Consider the following 19,959-nt stretch of genomic DNA (forward strand, 5'->3'; position numbering starts at 1 on the left):
TTCAATAGAATTTAAAGTATCTCAGCCCTAAGGCAACTTCAATAAGAAATACCATATCTGTAACAACACATCAAGTGTCTAAGGAATTACTGAGAGGAAGTGTGAAATGAAAGGCCTCCTGTTGTTTAATTCTGAGGCCTAAGATCTCAAGAATTAATCGTTATCTGAAAGACCTCAGAAGAAGAGGTCCGGTGATAGTGCTAACCATAATTTGGGAACTTTTCTCAAAAGTAAACTTTTAAGGTTTACTTTTATATGCATCACTGGATTCATATAAAAGTTTTTCTCCTTGGTGCTGATGCATAATTATTAACCATTAAATGCTGGATTGAGGACAGTGTCAATTAGAGTGAAGTTTAAAACCAATCATCTTAAATAGAGTTGTCAATACTCAAGTGCCTCAAAGGCAGAGACATTACTTTCACCATCAGAAAGTCCTCACTCTTCACAAGTCTACAAACTAGAAGGACAACCAACTTAGAAATAAAGACCGTGAGGAACAAAGCTGTCACGATGGCAGCACAGAGGCTTCAGGAGCGGCCAATAAAGGATGCAGACCTAGTTCAGCAGGGGAGTGCCTTGATGCTGAACCTTAGGGTCTGGGTTGGCAAGAGAGAGAGAGGAGTCTATTCCCAGGGCAGAAGACCCACAGGGTCAGGAGGTTCCCACTGTCAGCACAGCCAGGGGTCCCATGGGAGGTGCTCCCTGCCAACCCTCTCACACAGTGCTCCATTCACGTCTGTGCAAAGGAAAGCAAGTGCATTGATGCTGGAGTCGGGTCAGATGCTGGGCAGCTGGTCAAACTGATATACTGGAGCCAATGAAATTCAAACATAACTAGAGCATCCAAGTATACAGAACATTAAGAGGGACAAAAGAGGCAGGTTCACGTATTTATTTGAGTTCAGGCCCATTTACTTTGCTTAAATCTTCTGATTCCTGGGGTGAGAAAATGTGGGAGTTTCAGCAGGAGGGGTGGCAGGTTAAGAGCAGTGCTGGTTTATGTGCCCTACTGCCACATAAAACGATTCAGAGAGGTGATCTGGACAGTTCAGGTGAGGCTTCCCTCAGCCTATCAATTACTCAATCACCCTCCCTCATTCCCTGTTGAGGTTTTAGAAAGTGAACTTAACTTCCTATGAGTAAGGGAACCATTTGATCCCTGGGCTCTGCAAGGGCTGGATGACTGCCAAAACATTTCTTAAAACTTACACTAAAACAAACATGGTAAAAATGAGCCCAGACTGACAAGGATGTATGCGGTTAAGATGATTATCCCAGGCTGGGAGTGAGCGGCACTCTGGAGTCCTGCTTCACTTTTCAGAATCAAGCTGGGCTTTTCCCCATGTGTCAGGTTCCCGACCCTCCTTCATCCTACCATTTGCTGCATGTCCCCAAGAGGCAGCAGAGAGGACACTACCCACCCTGCGTCTGATGTAAGCAAATGCTGTTGGGGAAGGAAGCCAGCTCTTTTCAGCAGGAATGTGAAAGGTCCAGAGGGAATGAAAGGTCAATGGAGGAGTGAATGAAGGGGGAGAGAGAAAGGAGCTGGGGAGGCAGGAGTGAAAAGGGAGGGACAATGGCGGGGTGGGGGTGGGCACATGAAGGTGGAAGGAGAGGAGAGACCAGACCAAGTGAGGAGCCTGAGTCTGGGAAGCAGCTGTCAGGGGACATCCGTGCTGACAGGCCCTAGGATGGGCCACTGTCCACGACTGTCCCAGCCTTTTCATCTCCTTATGTCTGTCTTTCACAAAGGCTTTGTGTAGAATTTAACATTTTTACCCATCAGATCTCTTACTTCTTCTCACATAAATACGTCTACAGTCGGAAACAATATCCATGACTTTTTTTTTTAATTGAAGTATACTTGATTTAAATGTTGTGTTAATTTCTGTACAGCAGTGATTCAGTAATATAAACATAAATATTTTTTTATACTCTCTTCATACTCATTAGGATTTATCACATACCAAATCACTTTCACACCATATTCATTATGGTTTATCACAGGATACTGAATCTAAGTTCTCTGTACAGCACAGGGAACTATATTCAATATATAGGACCTTGTTGTTCATCTTTTTTATAGATAGCAGTTTGTGTCTATTAATTCCAAACACCTAATTTATCCCTCTCCCACGCCATGTTCCCCCTTTGGTAACTGTAAGTTTGCTTTCTATATCTATGAATCTGTTTCTGTTTCATAAATAAGTTCACCCGTGTCATATTAGACTCCACCTATAAGTGGTATCGTATATTTGTCTTTCTCTGACTTACTTCCCTTAGTATGATAATCTCTAGGCCCATCCATGTTGCTGCAAATGTCATTATTTCATTCTTTCTTAAGGCTGAGTAATGTTTCATCACACACACACACACACACACACACACACCCACATCTCCTTTACCCACTCATCTTCTATGGGCATTCAGGTTGCTTCTATGTGTTGACTATTGTGAACAGTGGTGCGTGTATCTTTTCAAATTAGAGTTTTCTCTGGATATATGGCCAGAAATGGCTTGATCATATGGCAACTCTATTTTTAGTTTTTTAATATGTGACTTTTCAACACAGTTGAGTTTAACATTTTTACTTTGGCCACTGTCTCAAGGACAAAAGTTTGAGCTGTCTGCATCTCTTTACTAATCGGGTCAAGTTTCACATTCTCTATTTCAAAGCTGAGGCTTCACCAACACTCCTATGAACTGAGGGACCGCTGAGAAGGCTGGCGCTCTCTTATGGAAGCTTCAAGGACCATCTCACTATCTCGGCCCCTCCTTGCTGCCTCCTGATTTTTCCCTCACTCCTCTCAACCCCTGCTGCCCTCATCCACAGCACCCCAGGGAAACCTCCCTGGGCACACACCCAGGATCTCACCACTTCTCACCACCACCGCTGCTGTGCCACTCGGTCACCCAGGCCTGGGCTCTCACACAGCCCGAAGCCACTCTTGCTTGAAGCAGCAGCCAGAGAGTCATTGGCAGATGGAGTCCCTGTGCTCAGAAGCCACTCACGCAGAGCAAACAGCAAGACTCTGAACAGAGGTCTACCGGCCACCCGACCTGTGCCCCACCTCTCCTGCCGCTCTCCCCTCGGACATGTTCCTGCCTGTTCCTCCAACACGCCAGGTGCGCTTCCACCTTAGGGCCCTCAATATCCAAGGCTTGCCTCCTCACAGAAGCCAGGCCCCCATCTGGTTCACCCCCGCCCCCTGCCCACGGCTTTCCTCAGCACACACTGATTTACAGGTGGTCTCCCCTCTCGATGGGGGGCCCTGTGTTCCCCTTGATAGTGCCTAACATAGCACCTGGCACATAACAAGCACTTGATAAAAACTGCTGAAAACATGAATGAGTGGGACCAGGAAACACTCTCCCATAGGCTATTCTTAAATACAGGCAAGGAATTCACAATCAATCAATATGTGTATCAGTGCCAGCCCTCATCTTAATCTCGGTCAGCCTCAAGGGCAAATGTCAAGTGGTGATGCTCATACTGAAGACTGTATTTGCAAAAGCACAAGAAATCTCCCTGCTTTGTGTAGCAATTCTTCTCCCCAAAGTCACAAGGTGGAGGAGAGCTTCATTAGAACTCTTTCTGCTGGGATAAAATCCATGAGTTAGAAAACATGTACTTCTGGGTACATTTCTATCTTCCCACTGTCGGACACGACTGAGCGACTTCCCTTTCACTTTTCACTTTCATGCATTGGAGAAGGAAATGGCAACCCACTCCAGTGTTCTTGCCTGGAGAATCCCAGGGATGGCGGAGCCTGGTGGGCTGCTGTCTATGGGGTTGCACAGAGTCGGACACGACTGAAGCGACCTAGCAGCAGCAGCAGTAACAGAATGAATATGAAAGATCCGATATTGATTTAAAGTCTATGTTTCCTGCTCTTGACTACTGTCCTTCTGCAGGTTAGAGACCCTAAGCAGACTTCACAACAAAAACAAGGTGCAGCCTTAATCTAAAGAGAGTATCAGCTGGTTCTAAAATGACTGAATCCTTCCTAACAGAAGGAGGTATCAAAAGCTAGCCTGCACCCAAACAAACCAACCAACCCAAACTAATTTTTTTAAAGAGCAACTATTTCCTCTCTTTCCATGACAGCTGGGGAAATCTTTCCCATTTTCTATGAAACAAATGCTGACTAAACTCAATTCTTTCCATACAATTATGAGGTTCAAAGGCTCTTTATCCTGACTGACAGATGCCACAGGCAGTCTGCAGCCATGACCGGATCCTGGGGACACGGTGAGCAGCACGCCCAGCCGCCCCTCATGCCCCAGAGCAGACCCGAGGCCAATTCCCGCCCGCTCACCACTTCGTCCTCGGTCCAGCTCTTCTCAATCAGCTTGGGCACAGGCTTCTTCACCAGCCGCTGCAGAGCTTTGCCAGCATCATAGCCACTTTCATGGAGCTAAAACAATAATGACAATTTTAGTTCGTTCATTGCACCAAATAACAGAACTGGAAGCAAATCAATAAAAAGGGGATCCTTCATTTACTCTAACAGAAGAGTCATGAGATGGGCACACAAGACTCAGAGTTACTTCAGCCAGTGTCATAACTGGCTAATATCCAACCACTCCCTGGATCCAGCTGTTCTGGGAGAAGGACACAAGCAGGAGAGAGAACATTCTGTCAATGACAGGAACAAGATGAAGACCAACAGTAACATTTATGGAAAATTTAGCCTAGGCTGTTGCTAAAGCACCTTCCATGCACTCATTATCTTTCTTAATCCTATGAGGAAAGTATTCTCTCAGTTAATCTTATGGAGTAGGAACCCTCATCACCCATTTTATGGATGAGGAGACTGAGGCATGGAAAGGTCGAGTAAAGGTACTCACCCATACTAAGCCAGTAGGTGGTGGAGCCAAGACTCAAACCCAGCCTACGTGACCCCTGCTCTTGTCCCATTTCCCTCAAAGTGGTCTAAAGACATGACAGATTATGTTCTTTCCCATTAGCACATCTTAAGTCTTTCACCTATAATTTCACTACAAAAAATTTAAGTATCTAAATATAAAAACTTTAAATCTAATTATGTAACAGTATACTAACTTCTCAGCACATATAAATGAAGATGCTAGTTTATCTACATGCTCCTTTTAGGACTGGACTTTCTCTCTGGTCAAAACTGTTGATTTTTTTTTTTTTTAAGATTTATTTATTTTTGGCTGTGCTGGGTCTTCATTGCTATGTGCAGACTTTTCTCTAGTTGTGGCGAGCAGGGGCTACTCTTGCGGAAAGTGAAAGTCGCTCAGTCATATCCAACTCTTTGCGACCTCCTGGACTATATAGACTCCATGGTATTCTCCAGGCCAGAATATCCTCCCAACCCAGGGATCAAATGCAGGTCTGCTGTATTGCAGGTGGATTTTTTACCAGCTGAGCCACAAGGGAAGCCCCTTGTTGTGGAGCACAGGCTCAAGAGTTGTGGCTCACTGGCTTAGCTGCTCTGCAGCATGTGGAATCTTCCTGGACCAGGAATCAAACTCATGTCCCCTGTATTGGCAGGCAGATTCTTAACCACTGGACCACCAGGGAAACACAGAATGTTTTTATACTCCATATCCTTTCTAACCCTGGGCAATGCTTGGCACCCCTGATCCCTCTCCATCTTGCAAAGATACGCCTGCCTTGGCTCCTATGACCATGTCCACCTCTGGTTCCTGAGTCTCCACCTGTGGACAATGAAGAGAAGGAGTAGAGAGAATGATCCTCCTGCTCATATCGACCTTCCCAAACTCTGGCTGTCTCTCCAGATTTCTCACCGGGGAATGCCCTTTCTTTCCAAAGTCTACTCTGATAGGAGCATTTGTTCTGGCTGAGACCTATACCTCCAGGAACTAACACCATCCATAGCAAAAGGTGATACACAGAGATACTTGTTGAGTTAATAAATAAAGGCCTTCAACTACTTACTGTCCCTCGATAGACTCAACCTAAATCTCCACCTCAGTGTCTTCAGGTTCATTCAATCTGATGTTAGCTGAGTACCTATTATGGTGCAGGCCACATCCCAAACCCTGGGGACACAGCAGTGAACACAACGCCAGCCCGAAGGGGACATGCTGATCTTTCTACAAGTGCTTCAATCCCTTATTTGAAAAATTCACCAGCATTTGCAAATCCTCAGTACAAATAAGGTGCGAACTTTACTAGTAAGTCAGTTTGTTTATTTGTTTGGATGGATGAATGGAAGAACAAATAAATAAAAATTTTGGATATAGCAAATCTCTCCTATAACTATTTGACTGCTATTGGAAGTTAAATGTCCATTTTCATTGCTCATTCAGCAAAACAAAAAGTTATTAAAAATCAAAATTTCCCAAGTTAGTCTCACATTTTAGAGGATCCCAACTTACTCCAAGTCCAGACTACCCATAGATGTCCAGACTAGAAATTAATTACTAAGACAACTACCTTAAAAAAACCAAAAACACCTACTTCAATGATTAATGCTGTATCTTTTTTTTGGTGGTGGTTGGGTGTGGATATGGGTGAGTGTACACAAAAAATATGGATGCTAGATATGACCTTATGTATTTTTATGACATTCATTGTTAGAGGATTTAAAAAATAATATACTATAAATATTATACTAAATAAATGAAATACTATACTAAAATATTAGAATTTGCAAATGTTTGAAAACTGTTCAACTGGCCTCCTTTCAGAAGTATATAAAATAAAAATAGTTAGATTTTCATACTTTGCCTAAGATCCAGAACAAGCAGATATTTGCCAAGTTCTATAATATAATTCGGAGAAGGCAATGGCACCCCACTCCAGTACTCTTGCCTGGAAAACCCCATGGACGGAGGAGCCTGGTAGGCTCCAGTCCATGGGGTCGCTAAGAGTCGGACACGACTGAGCGACTTCACTTTCACTTTTCACTTTCATGCATTGGAGAAGGAAATGGCAACCCACTCCAGTATTCTTGCCTGGAGAATCCCAGGGACAGAGGAGCCTAGTGGGCTGCCGTCTATGGGGTCACACAGAGTCAGACATGACTGAAGCGACTTAGCAGCAGTAGCAGTAGCATAATATAATTAGGATCTATAATGAGAGCTTAACAGCAAGGATCAGAACTGAATAAAGGGAAAAACTGCATGGCTATTTAATTTTTTACCAAACCAGTCAATCCTAATGGAAATCAACCCTGAATATTCATTCATTGGAAGGACTGAGGCTGAAGCTCCAATACTCTGGCCACCTGATGTGAAGAGCCAACTCATTGGAAAAGACCCTGATGCTGGGAAAGATTGAAGGCAGGAGGAGAAGGGGGCAGCAGAGGATGAGATAGTTAGATAGCATCACTAACTCAATGGACATGAGTTTGAGCAAACTCCAGGAGACAGTGAAGGAAAAGGAAGCCTGGCATGCTCCGTTTCATGGGGTCACAAAAAGTCAGACATGACCTAGCGACTGAACAACATGTTAGTGATACTTCGAAATCAATTCAAGTTGATCAAATCATGAATTCTTAATAAAAAGCTCATGGCAAATTAACAATATTTTATGAGGTAATTACTGTAAATGGGGTAATTATACAGAAAGTGATGAAAAACTATGGACTTTGGAGCCAGATTATCTGGAGTGGAATTCTAGCTCTACCACTTACTAGGTGTGTGGCCATGGACAAGTTACTTATCCTCTTTGGGCTTCAATTTTATCATTTTTAAAAAATGCATATAATAATAGCATCTGCCTTTCAGGGCTATTGTGAGGATAACATTAGAAACTACATGTAAAATTGCTTATAAGTACCTGGCACATAGTATGCTAAATGAGTGTTAGCTATTTATTTTTAGAAGGAAGGAGAAAAAAATGAAGCAAGTAGTCTCTGTCCAATTTTCATTAATTTTCTAGATTAGAGAGTAGCCTTTCCAGAGACAGAAAAACAATTGTTAAACTATAAACAAAACCACTTATGTTTCACATAATTATTCATGTTAATAATTAATGAAATTTGATTAAAACTCTGGTACAGTACACAGAAAAAAAATTAAATCTTACATGGCTGATAACAGGAAATTACTCATAATAACAAAGGGCCCATTCCAAAAGTGAACAAGTGAATGAAGTTAAGTCATTAATCCCTATGACATTCCTGCCTTTTGGTGAACCAAGAGCTTTAAATGAGCTGGAAGAAATGTTCTGAGGGACCTGCTGCACTCAGGGTTGTTTGGTTTTTCAAGGAGGGTGCTCCTGCTTGCACGGAGTCCCCAGTCAAGTTTCTCATGAGGTGCTTTAGTAGAGTTTTCCCTCAAACACATCCTCGCATCTGTGATTCCTTTGTTCAGATCACACTTTCCCCTGACAAAGCTGTTGTGATATATCTGGTAAGCTGAATAACAGGTAATTGCTTCTGCTCATGGGATCCACTGTCAGCCTGTCTTCTAAAAATAGTCCTATTCCTGACCTTTCCACTCCATGGACCCAACAAGTATCCAGAGTGTCCACCTCCTCCATCTCTGCCAAAAACACGCCTGAAAAGTAAAAGTGTGGCACTATTTAACAACAGTGACAAATACTGACTGAACGCATGGAGTCGGGAGTGACTATGCTGTCATCAAGAATTCATGAAGGCCAGTACAAGGTTCTGTTCTGGCATGCCCTCTTCCCAGAGAACCCAAAGGGACCTTTCTCAACAAGCCCCTTCTTAACGTTGCAAACAGTTATTCCCACTTTATAGCAATTGAGTCTGAGGAAGTTCTGAGAGCATTACATTTTTAAAGAAACACTTCAGTTATATTTACTAAAGATGGACTTTTTAACATATTAACAGTTGTTTCAGCCCACATTGTTTCTTTGAATATCTATCAAGCACTTTGGGAAAATTACTGGAAGTTCAGGACATCCTTCACTCCTTCTGCAAACATGTACTGAGTGCTAAACGGTGCCAGATGCTCTCCTGGGTGAGGGGGACAGACAGAGCCAGGAGAAGCACAGGAAATGGGTGTTGGAAACGCTGGGCTGAGAAGCAGATTAAAGAACTGTTCTCATGTGACACGTTCACCTAAAGTCACACCTATACCCTAGGGTCCTAAAAGGCTGGGTTGCTGGGTTCCACTTTCTTTGCTTAATATACTGTATCAGGCACAAAAAAGCACTTCTTAAAAAGGGTTTGTTTTCTGAAGGATTATGAAGATTTGTTTTTCTTCAGACTGGAGCCAAAATAATGTTTGAGCTAGAGCTTAACTAGTTGTTTCAACTGTATTCCTCATGTAAATTAAGAGTTTGTAAGTTTACCAAAATACTGGCTATCTCAAATCTTTAAAGATTGTCTTTGAAAATATTCCCAATACTGTGTCAAGCTCTGAAGAACTGGAACAATCTCAACCTGTGAAAAATGGGTTCCAAATTTGAAAAACCTGATCATGACCACACAGGTACATCAGTATGGGAAATTCAGTGCCCAATTATAGCTAAGGTAAAAGGTTCTTCACTGTGAATAAGATTTTCTCACATTACCCTAGAGAAGACTGCTCAAAGAAACCACAGTGAAGACACTCAAACAGCTTCACTCTGTAGTCTCAGAAGAGCAATGAAAGCAAGGTAAGGAGACCTTTCTGTCCATTTGCAGCCAAGACATACTGGGAAAATCTGGGATTAAAGCAATTTTAATGTACAGAGAAATGTACCATCTTGGAGCTACTGGGTCAACATCAGTGCAAAAAGTAGGCACCAAGACAGAGCATTCTTATCCAGTCAGCTTCTAATCTTCACAAGCTTCCATAGAGAGAAGAACCTAGATTTGACGCTGTCACCCTGACCCGCCAGGCAGTAGAGCAGGAAGCCATTCCACAAAAACCACTGTTTTCAAATTCATCATCACAGGCTGTGCATGTGCACACGTCTGTATGCATATGTGTGTGTGTTTTAATCCGATGATCAGGGAAGCATGCACTTGTAAATCTGCCGCTTCCACATCACTGAACTGCAGGTCTGCACTTAGGCACAAGTAGCAATAAAAGTCATCTTCCCCTAAACCACAGGTCAGTATCTGGGAGATCTGATAACAAAATGGTGATTTTTCACCAATGCACTAGCCTCTAAGTCACCCCATCGTGGAATTCTCTTTGCTTTGCTGTTTCCCAGCAGTCTGTCAGCTGGTTCCCAGAATTTGCTCCACAGATTGCTCAGCTTGAGCTCTTCCCTTCAATTCTGGTTTGTTCACTGTCAGAGTCCAGGTGGCTCTTCCCCGACCAGCTGTCCACTCTCCTTGGCCATGCCTTCTGCTGCCCTGAGACCCAAGGGACACCCCAGCCCCACAGGGAGGCTGCTGTCATCACATTCTCTGTTGTCCTTCCATTCATTCAACAAGAGCTCCTGAGCAACTCTAAATGTCACATAAAGTGCCACCAAAGATGGCTAAGATGGCCCAAGCACAGTAGCAGAGTGGACCAGGGGTGTGACAGCGCTAAAAACAATAGCAGCTTCCAGTAGCAAACCCCTAGTTTGGTTCTGCTTAACAAATTGAATGGCAACACCAAATGACACAACACCAGGGACACGGTGCCCTCTGTAATTGGACACAGCTGGCTGATGCATGAAATGCTCTGAACAACTCAAAAGATTCCAGGTGCTCAGCAGCCCGCCTGCACAACCGCTCCCACAGTCAAGGCCTCTGCAGCCTCATGAGTGTGAGCACGGCATCAAGTCTGAGCAGGGAGACAGATGCCTTAAAGCTTCATCACAAACCGGCTGAGTTGAGGTTCTCATCTGTGTCAAGTGGGACTAACAACATCAGCCCCTCGCTGTGTCAAAGGACCGTGAAAAGCAATAAATGAGACACCATGTGACAAGGCACCCCAAAAGGCCAAATGGCTACAAACTGTCCAGCGGTACCATCATGGGGAGTAATAGTTCAGGGGCATGGCTATTATGCAAGCTTCTTAAACACTTGCAGGTTCAAGGTGCACACGGTGCTGGGGACTACCCAGCCTCGAGTGTCCTGTGACAGCCCCTGACCTCTCTGTGATTAGTAGGAAGGAAGGGTCAGGCCACAAGAAGAAAAACACATTTCTGCGTAATTGCCCAAGTTAAACCTGCTCCTCTCACTCAGCCTGACAAATCATTCCCTGCTTATTACTTTCTATAATTTAATATATATAAGTGCTTTACTGGCAAGCTTCTCGAAAGAATAAATAATACTTAATGACTGCCTACTGTTTAATTAACTCATGATTGAACTTCTCATGGATCGCTATAAACACTAAATTATATCCTTCCTCAAAGCTGCCATGGACAGAATTCTTGTTTCAAGCTTTAACTCTCCTGCCTAAACAATTCCGAAATTTCAGCAAATCTGTACATTGGACAGGGAGGTGAGAGAATCAACCTTAATGCCTGGTTATAAACTGTTATTTTATAGAGCAAGGATGAGGTCTTAATTTAAATAAGACTGAAAATGTGCACATGTCCGAACATCTCATTTATATTACAGCAATCATTAAACATCGCTGGATCTGGGGCAATCTGATTAGCATAAACTCTGCGTATTACCACAAGGTTTCGAGTTTCTACTACAGCTTCTCATCTGAGCTGCCATTTTCTGTCTGCGTGATGCTGCAAATAAATTCTCCCCTTGGCACGGCTCAGCTGTCAGGCACCTCTGTTCTATAATGAACCCATGAATTACATCTCCTGCTCTGTCATCTCTGGTCTCACACATCAAAATATTGTTCTTCAATTGTAATTTATAACTTAATTTAAATGTCCCTTTTACTGTGACCTTTTTAGATCAAATGGCATTGCAGCTGGCAGCTACTGCTATGCCAAAGTATTCTTCTGCAATTACAGCCATTATAATAACTGCAGAAAAAGCCTATCTGAGGTTAGATTGCATTCATGCTAAATATTAAATAATTGCAGCCCATTAGGGATAATATTAGATTTCAAAGTCTTTTGCTCTGCAAAATACACTGTTTATTTATAAGAAATTGCCAAAATAACTTAGAAAGGGGAAAAAAAGTGGAATTTGGAAACGATCTTAAAATTACTCATGTAGTTTTAATCATTTGAATTATTCCTCACTGACATGAGAAAGCTGTCTGAAATCTGACAAGTGAAAACGTCCTCTCATAATATATAATTCACAAATGCCTATATATTTTCATTCATTCCTCTATCACCAATGACCTTGTTCAGTTCAGTTCAGTCCAGTCACTCAGTCATGTCCAACTCTTTGTGACCCCATGGACTGCAGCACTCCAGGCTTCCCTGTCCATCACCAACTCCTGGAGCTTGCTCAAACTCATGTCCATTGAATTGGTGATGACATCCAACCATCTCACACTCTGTCATCCCCTTCTCCCGCCTTCAATCTTTCCCAGCATCAGGGTCTTTTCTAATGAGTCAGTTCTTTGGATCAGGTAGCCAAAGTATTGGAGCTTCAGTATTAATCCTTCCAATGAACATTCAGGATTGATTTCCTTTAGGATTGACTGGTTTGATCTCCTTGCAGTCCAAGGGACTCTCAAGAGTCTTCTCCGTCAACACAGTTCAAAAGCATCAATTCTTTGGTGCTCAGCTTTCTTTATGGTACAACTCTCACATCCATACATGACTACTGGAAAAACCATAGCTTTGACTAGACAAATCTTTGTTGGCAAAACAATGTCTCTGCTTTTTATTTTTTATTTTTTTTTATTCTTAAATTTAATAATTTTAAAACATGTGTTCCCCATCCTGAACCCTCCTCCCTCCTCCCTCCCCATACCATCCCTCTGGGTCGTCCCAGTACACCAGCCCCAAGCATCCAGCATCGTGCATTGAACCTGGACTGGCATCTCGTTTCATACATGACATTTCACATGTTTCAATGCCATTCTCCCAAATCTTCCCACCCTCTCCCTCTCCCACAGAGTCCATAAGCCTGTTCATACATCAGTGTCTCTTTTGCTGTCTCGTATACAGGGTTATCGTTACCATCTTTCTAAATTCCATATATATGCGTTAGTATACTGTATTGGTGTTTTTCCTTCTGGCTTACTTCACTCTGTATAATAGGCTCCAGTTTCATCCACCTCATTAGAACTGACTCAAATGTATTCTTTTTAATGGCTGAGTAATACTCCATTGTGTATATGTACCACAGCTTTCTTATCCATTCATCTGCTGATGGACATCTAGGTTGCTTCCATGTCCTGGCTATTATAAACAGTGCTGCGATGAACATTGGGGTACACGTGTCTCTTTCCCTTCTGGTTTCCTCAGTGTGTATGCCCAGCAGTGGGATTGCTGGATCATAAGGCAGTTCTATTTCCAGTTTTTTAAGGAATCTCCACACTGTTCTCCATAGTGGCTGTACTAGTTTGCATTCCCACCAACAGTGTAAGAGGGTTCCCTTTTTCTCCACACCCTCTCCAGCATTTATTATTTGTAGACTTTTGGGTCCGCAGCCATTCTGACTGGTGTGAAATGACATCTCATAATGGTTTTGATTTGCATTTCTCTGATAATGAGTGATGTTGAGCATCTTTTCATGTGTTTGTTAGCCATCTGTATGTCTTCTTTGGAGAAATGTCTATTTAGATCTTTGGCCCATTTTTTGATTGGGTCATTTATTTTTCTGGAGTTGAGTTGAAGGAGTTGCTTGTATATTTTTGAGATTAGTTGTTTGTCGGTTGCTTCATTTGCTATTATTTTCTCCCATTCTGAAGGCTGTCTTTTCACTTTGCTAATAGTTTCCTTTGATGCGCAGAATGTCTCTGCTTTTTAATATGGTGTCTAGATTGGTCATAATTTTACTTCCTAGGAGCAAGCATCTTTTAATTTCATGGCTGCAGTCATCATCCACAGTGATTTTGGAGACCAAGAAAATAAAGCCCAGTGACCTAGTACAAAGCTCAAAACATGACACACACATACATTCAAAAACTACAGTTAAGATTGAAAGCACAATGCTTATTTTTGTTTGGCCACTATCACTCCTAATAATGCTACTTAAGCACTGGAGAGGATAAATTTCTCTAAATACTCTTATGGGCACACATTTGAGAGATAAAGGTAAAGACACAGAATTTAACTGCTGAGAGTAAGGGCTGAAGGAAAGATTCAGTTAATTTTCAGAAAGAAATACATATTCGCTGGAATAACTTTTCCCCTCTAACACATTCTGAATAAGTACAATGTTCTAGAAATTATGGCTGAGGTCACAAAGGAGAAGAGAGAGGGGGAGACCAACATTTCTTGAGTGTTGTCTGTGCTAGAACTTGTACATCTGTGTGTGGGTTCAGTTGCTCATTTGTGCTCAACTCTTTGAGACCCCATGGACTGTAGCCTGCCAGGCTCCTCTGTCCAGGCAAGAATACTGGAGTGGGTTGCCATTCCCTTCTCCAGAGGTGCTAAGAACTTACTCAGTATATAACTTCATCATTTCACACCACTCTTTTGAGGCAAGAGTGCTACATATGAGGAAACAAAACCAAGAGGTTCAGCCCCGTGCTTGGGGCCACCTCCCTACAAAGCAGCAGAGCAAGGATTCCACATTAGCCCAGTGTCCGGGACTCCTAAGACTCAGTCCCTGCCCCCGACCCCTCTACTGGAGCACGTCAGGATCGGCGATCTGCTGGGAACAGTGAGCTCAGGGACTCCTCCAGCTGCAGGGATGGGGCAAGCACAAGGTCTTTTCTTACACTGGGGTGGCTAGTCAGGAGTAGCTCAGAGTAGAGAAAACACACATATAAACAAAATAATGAAATAAATGTATAATAAAAACAGAAGAGTGTCAGTGACTAGGGTGCTATTTGTTCTGTTGAAAGAGCAAGATGATTCCACAAAGCAGATTTTAAAGATCAACAGTATACACAATATGATTAACCTTGCCTATACTTAGGGCTTCCCTGGTGGCTCAGCAGTAAAGAATTCACCGGCCATGCAGAAGCCATGGGTTCAATCCCTGGGTTGGGAAGATCCCCTGGAGGAGGAAATGGCAACCCACTCCAATATTCTTGCCAGGAAAATCCCATGGACAGAGGAGCCTGGCAGGCTACAGTCCATGGGGTCACAAAGAGTTAGATACCACTGAGGGACTGAGCATGCCTATACTTAATAAAGAGCAACAGTCAAATTAAAAACAATATTCTAGGAGGAGGTAATAAAAGGCAGTTATTATGTCTAGGCAATAATTCACTTATAACAATTTCCCATGGCTAGTACAACACTGTATCATTTCTCATTCACAGCTCTCACATATGTATCTAGAAAACAGGTCACAATCTCCTGGCTACAGTGCTTTTGAAGCTATTCTAAACCCACAGAACAGGGATCTCAACCACAAGGTGATTAGAAAGCAAACACCAAATGCTGGCACATCAGCTGAGGTCAGTAAACTATTTTTAAAATATAGAACAAACCAAGTCTTAGCCATTTCTGACTATTTGTCTGTTTTTAGCATCTAATCTGACATTGTCTTTACAAACATAAACACCTGGACAGGAGAACCTGAGAAGACGCTGGCACCAAAGATGCAGGTTTGGGGATTCTGCAGAGGTGAGATCTAAATGAGAGAAAGCTCCCAGCTCTGGCTTAGATTCAAACACTTGTCCTGCCACTAGCTGTGTGATAAGAAACAAATTATTTTTCTAAACCTCAGTTTTCTTAGCTGTAGAAAGGAAGAACATAGAATCTTCCTTTCTATGGAAAGGAAGAACATAGAATTCATGCCTGTTTAGGATGAAATAAGATATGTGGTCATCACTGAGCCTGATTCCAGAAGGAGGAAATGTTCCATTAAGGAAAGCTGACTGAGAAGGGATGGGACACGACGAGTGTCACGGGAAATTGCCCTGGTGCTAGGAGAGTGAGTATGCCTTAGAGCACCATAGGGGTGAGCTTATCCTACAGTACAGAGAAGACAGGACGGAAGATGGGGATGAAAAGGGAAACAACGGAGAACCTGATGGCCTGGGGGGCTCTCAGGAGTGAGGTGCCAGGCTGTCCTGGGGGGAAGTAGCAGCCTGGGCAGAGGGGCCTGGAGGACCCTGCTCTGAGCAGCAGTGTGGCCCCTGGACTCTTCCTCTGTAACAAAGGGGCTGAACTGGGTCATTTTTCGGAACCCTTCAGTTTTTAATCTTCTTTCTCTTTATAGATTTTGTTTTTAATTTTCATTTGTTTTTGGCTAGGCTGGGTCTTTGTTGCTGCATGCAGACTTTCTCTAGTTGCAGCACTCAGGTTTCTTATTGCAGTGGTTTCTCTTGTGGAGCATGGGCTCTTAGCGTGTGGGCTTCCGTAATTGTGGCACACAGGCTTAGCTGCCCTGCGGCATGTGGGATCTTCCCCAACCAGAGATCGAACTTGTGTCCCCTGCACCGGCAGGCGAATTCTTTACCACTGGACCATCAGGGAAGTCCCACAGATGTTTCTGAAAGGTAAAATTCTAAAGGATATTCTATTGAAAAATGAATAAATGGAAATATTAATACACTCATTTAGAAAAAGTGAACAAACAACATAGCCACTGAACTACGCCAAACTGCCTGGGCCAAACACTGACCAGCTATTGCAGATTTTTCACTTACACCTTAGGGATTTAAGGTTAACGTCTTAACTTTCAGGTCTCTGCAAAAGCTGGACTAGTTCACGCCATGGGTCTTTAAATGAAGTTATGCATAATTATCTACAGAGCTCACAGTATATAACCTCACTTCCCAGAAACAAAACCTTTCTTCCTGCTTTCTGTGTGAGTTCCAGCCCAGGACATAAAGGATGCTGGGCTGTGGTGGATCAAAGCCACCAGTCCAGTGCATGGAAAGGGAGGCCAGCTCCTCAGAACTCAGCACACAAATCCACTGATGAGAAGACCCACCTTAATGATAAAGAATGAGGAGTGTAACTCCAGCCACAGAGAGAAAAACTCCTGGCAGAGTCAGGAATCGTCATTATTTGTCAGCTTAGAAAGACCTATCTCATATCGTAGGCAGAAACTGCTCAGGGCCACAGTGGCAATTTTTTCACTTACTCCTAGAATCTTCACAGCCTTGAAAACAGAAAAATGGCAAGGGAAGCTCTAACCTAGAGGGTGATAGAAAAACATAGCTCTATTCCCTTATGCAGACATTAGGGAACCCATTCCTAAATGCTCAAGTGAACTAGGAAGTGCACATGAAAGTTAGCCACAGGTCAATTATAACCAGATTCCTACAAACAATTAAATTTCTTTAAAATAAATAAACAAAAACAACCTCAAGATCAACGGCATCAGTATTAAGAGAAACCATTTACAAAAATTGCTTGAATTCCTATTCAGAAGAATTTAAGTGCAGAAATGACTGCTTCCCCTCCTCAGGGCTCAGTAACCTTAACCTTGATGATTTTTGATGAGTAATTTTTAGGCTGTGTAAACAATAGTGCATTATTCTTTCTGGCTGCAATGATAAAGTAATGGAACAAAGAAAATCAAAGAGGCACACAGCAAAGCATGCAAGACTACAGAGGTGGGAAGGCTTCTGAGTGACTGCTCTTTTATCTAGAAACCTCAGCCAAGAACAAAGTGAGTGACTAAGAAATAAGCAACGAGGCTTTGGGCAACCCCAGTAGTGCCTCCAGCTACAGCCCTGCAGAACCAAGAAGCCTCGCCCTGAGCCTGAGAGGCTTAGCCTCCTCACTATTCTGGATTTCTCAGTCTAACAACAGGTCTGAAAGAACAAAGGAAAAAGACTGTACGATTTCAAAACACAGCAGCAGCAGAAGAGAGCCTGACTGTGGAAGACTACCAAACTTGGCAAATACGACACAAACCAAAGACCTCAAACTCGAAAACAGTCCCAAAAAATTCTGTGTGATGGCCGCCAGCATGGTAACTCAGAGGCATCAGTGAAGTCAGACTGGAGAACACATGAAAACGAGTATCTCACTAGTGACATGGTTGGGGGAAGAAGAGGAAGGGGAGAAAAATTTAGAGCCATCCTTCCCCCAAATCCTTGAAGAACCAGTATTCCAAAGTACTGGAGTAGGCTGGAACACTTCTGGCTTCCCAAGCGGCGCAGTGGTAAAGAACCCACCTAACAGTGCAGGAGACCAAGACCAAGGTTTGATCCCTGGGTCAGGAAGATCTCCTGCAGAAAGGAATGGCAATTCATTCCAGTATTCTTGCCTGGGAAATCCCATGGAAAGAGGAGCCTGGCAGAGCTACAATCCAGGGAGCCAAAAAAGTCGAACATGACTGAGCACGCGTGCGTGTACACACACACACACACAAGCTGGAATACACACCCAATCCATTCTATGGTCAAGGAGGAAGCTAACCAAAGGCAGGGCGGCAAGACAGGCAAGGGTGGGCAGGCGGTGTAGTGATATAAGAAGCTCTGCGAGTGACTGGCTATGGGAAAATGTCTGTCTCCTAGAGAAGAGAACTGGCCAGGGCAGAGCTGAAGGACAGGAAATGGAAGAGACAGCAGAGACTTTAGAAAGCAACAGCTTCAAAGGTAGCCAGGGCTGACCCCAGGCCACTGGAGACCAGATCTACCAGCAGCACAAGACCTTGCCCTCAGCAGCCCCTGAGGGGCAGGCTGGGACCATCTAGGGTAGAGCCAAGGAAGAAATACTCAGCAACCTGACAGGTCAGAATAAGTCAGTTAACATGGTTAACCACAGATGATAATCTATGGTTATCTATAGATTCTATAGATAATCTATGATAATCTATAACCATAGATGATAATTCTCTCATCTAAATAAATATATTCTTTGTACAAAGAAAGCCAAATACATGGTATGTTATGCCAATATAAATATGACAGTATTTTATAAATCAAATATCCTAGGATTTTACAGAAATATCACAGTCACTACTATAATATTTTTACATTCTCAAGATGATAACGTTCACACTTAAATCTAAGTAAATTATAACTGATAGAAAGGGGAAGGAAATAAATTATTACAGAAAATTAAAAATAAGTACTACAATTTATTTTAGTAACACTGTATACAATAGTAAAACCCAGCTGTTGGGGGCTGAAAAACAACCACCAGAAGACCTCCACATCAAACCCTGGCAACATGCAACTGCAACGCTATTTGAGAAAAAGGTCTTTACAGACAAGACTGTGATGAAGTTAAGGATTTTAAGATGAGAAGACAATTCTAGATTATTCAGGTGGGCCCAATATTCAATGACCAGCATCCTTACAAAAAGAGGGGCCGTGGAAAAACATGGGACAGAGAAGACCTAGATACACAGAGAAGATGGCAAAGTGAACGCAAGAGAAAGAGTGACCACCGGCCCCACAGAGCTCGAAGCCACTCGGTGCTGGAGGAGGCACAGAATGATTCTCCCTGAGGAGCTGGAGGGAAGCATGGCCTAACTGATACCCTGATTTTGAACTTCTGGGCTCCAGAACTGTGAGAAATCTGTTGCTTTAAGTTCCAAAGTTTACGGTACTCAATTTGCCAGAGCAGCCACAAGAAACAACTACACTGACCTTCAGACTTTGGGGTAAAAAAATTAATCTAGGAGAGCTGAGGGAAAAAAAAAAGTTATTCTGAAATGTATTTCAAACTAGTATTAAGAAACACACATACTAGTACAAACACTATAAATCTTAACATTCTACATTTCAGAAGTTATGTTAATATATGAGCCCTTTTAAAACTCTTGGGCCTACTTTGTTCTAAGATTAAACGCTTACTTAGATTTCAACACTCATCAAATGCTCTCCCATAAGGGCTTTGCAAAGAGCAAGGACTCCATCACATTTATTGCTGAATAAATAAATGAGTGAATGATTGCATTAAAGCCTCTTCTTCAATGTAAAAGGACTAAGGGCTTTTATCTTGACTTGCTAAATACTTACCATATTGATATTAATGCTTCATACAGGTTCACAGGTGCTAAAATTCCAACTGACTGATGTTATAGTAGACATTTTTCAAACCACCACAGAAGCCTCAAAACATTTTATCAGTATTTAGCACAGAAAAAAAATCTTATGAGACAG

At 42.7% G+C, this 19,959-nt stretch overlaps 1 protein-coding gene across 4 annotated transcripts in view; it reads right to left on the minus strand.

Moving 5' to 3' along the window:
- Nucleotides 1-19,959, minus strand: part of RERE (arginine-glutamic acid dipeptide repeats) — a 416,446-nt gene that overhangs the window by 87,341 nt on the left and 309,146 nt on the right. For all 4 annotated transcript variants that reach the window (XM_070385173.1, XM_070385171.1, XM_070385172.1 and 1 more), the window contains one exon: nt 4,323-4,421. In XM_070385173.1, the coding sequence (XP_070241274.1) occupies nt 4,323-4,421 (99 nt within the window). The remainder of the gene's footprint in view (nt 1-4,322; nt 4,422-19,959) is intronic.

This window comes from Bos mutus, chromosome 16 (genome assembly GCF_027580195.1).
Source record: "Bos mutus isolate GX-2022 chromosome 16, NWIPB_WYAK_1.1, whole genome shotgun sequence".
Lineage (NCBI taxonomy): Eukaryota > Metazoa > Chordata > Mammalia > Artiodactyla > Bovidae > Bos > Bos mutus.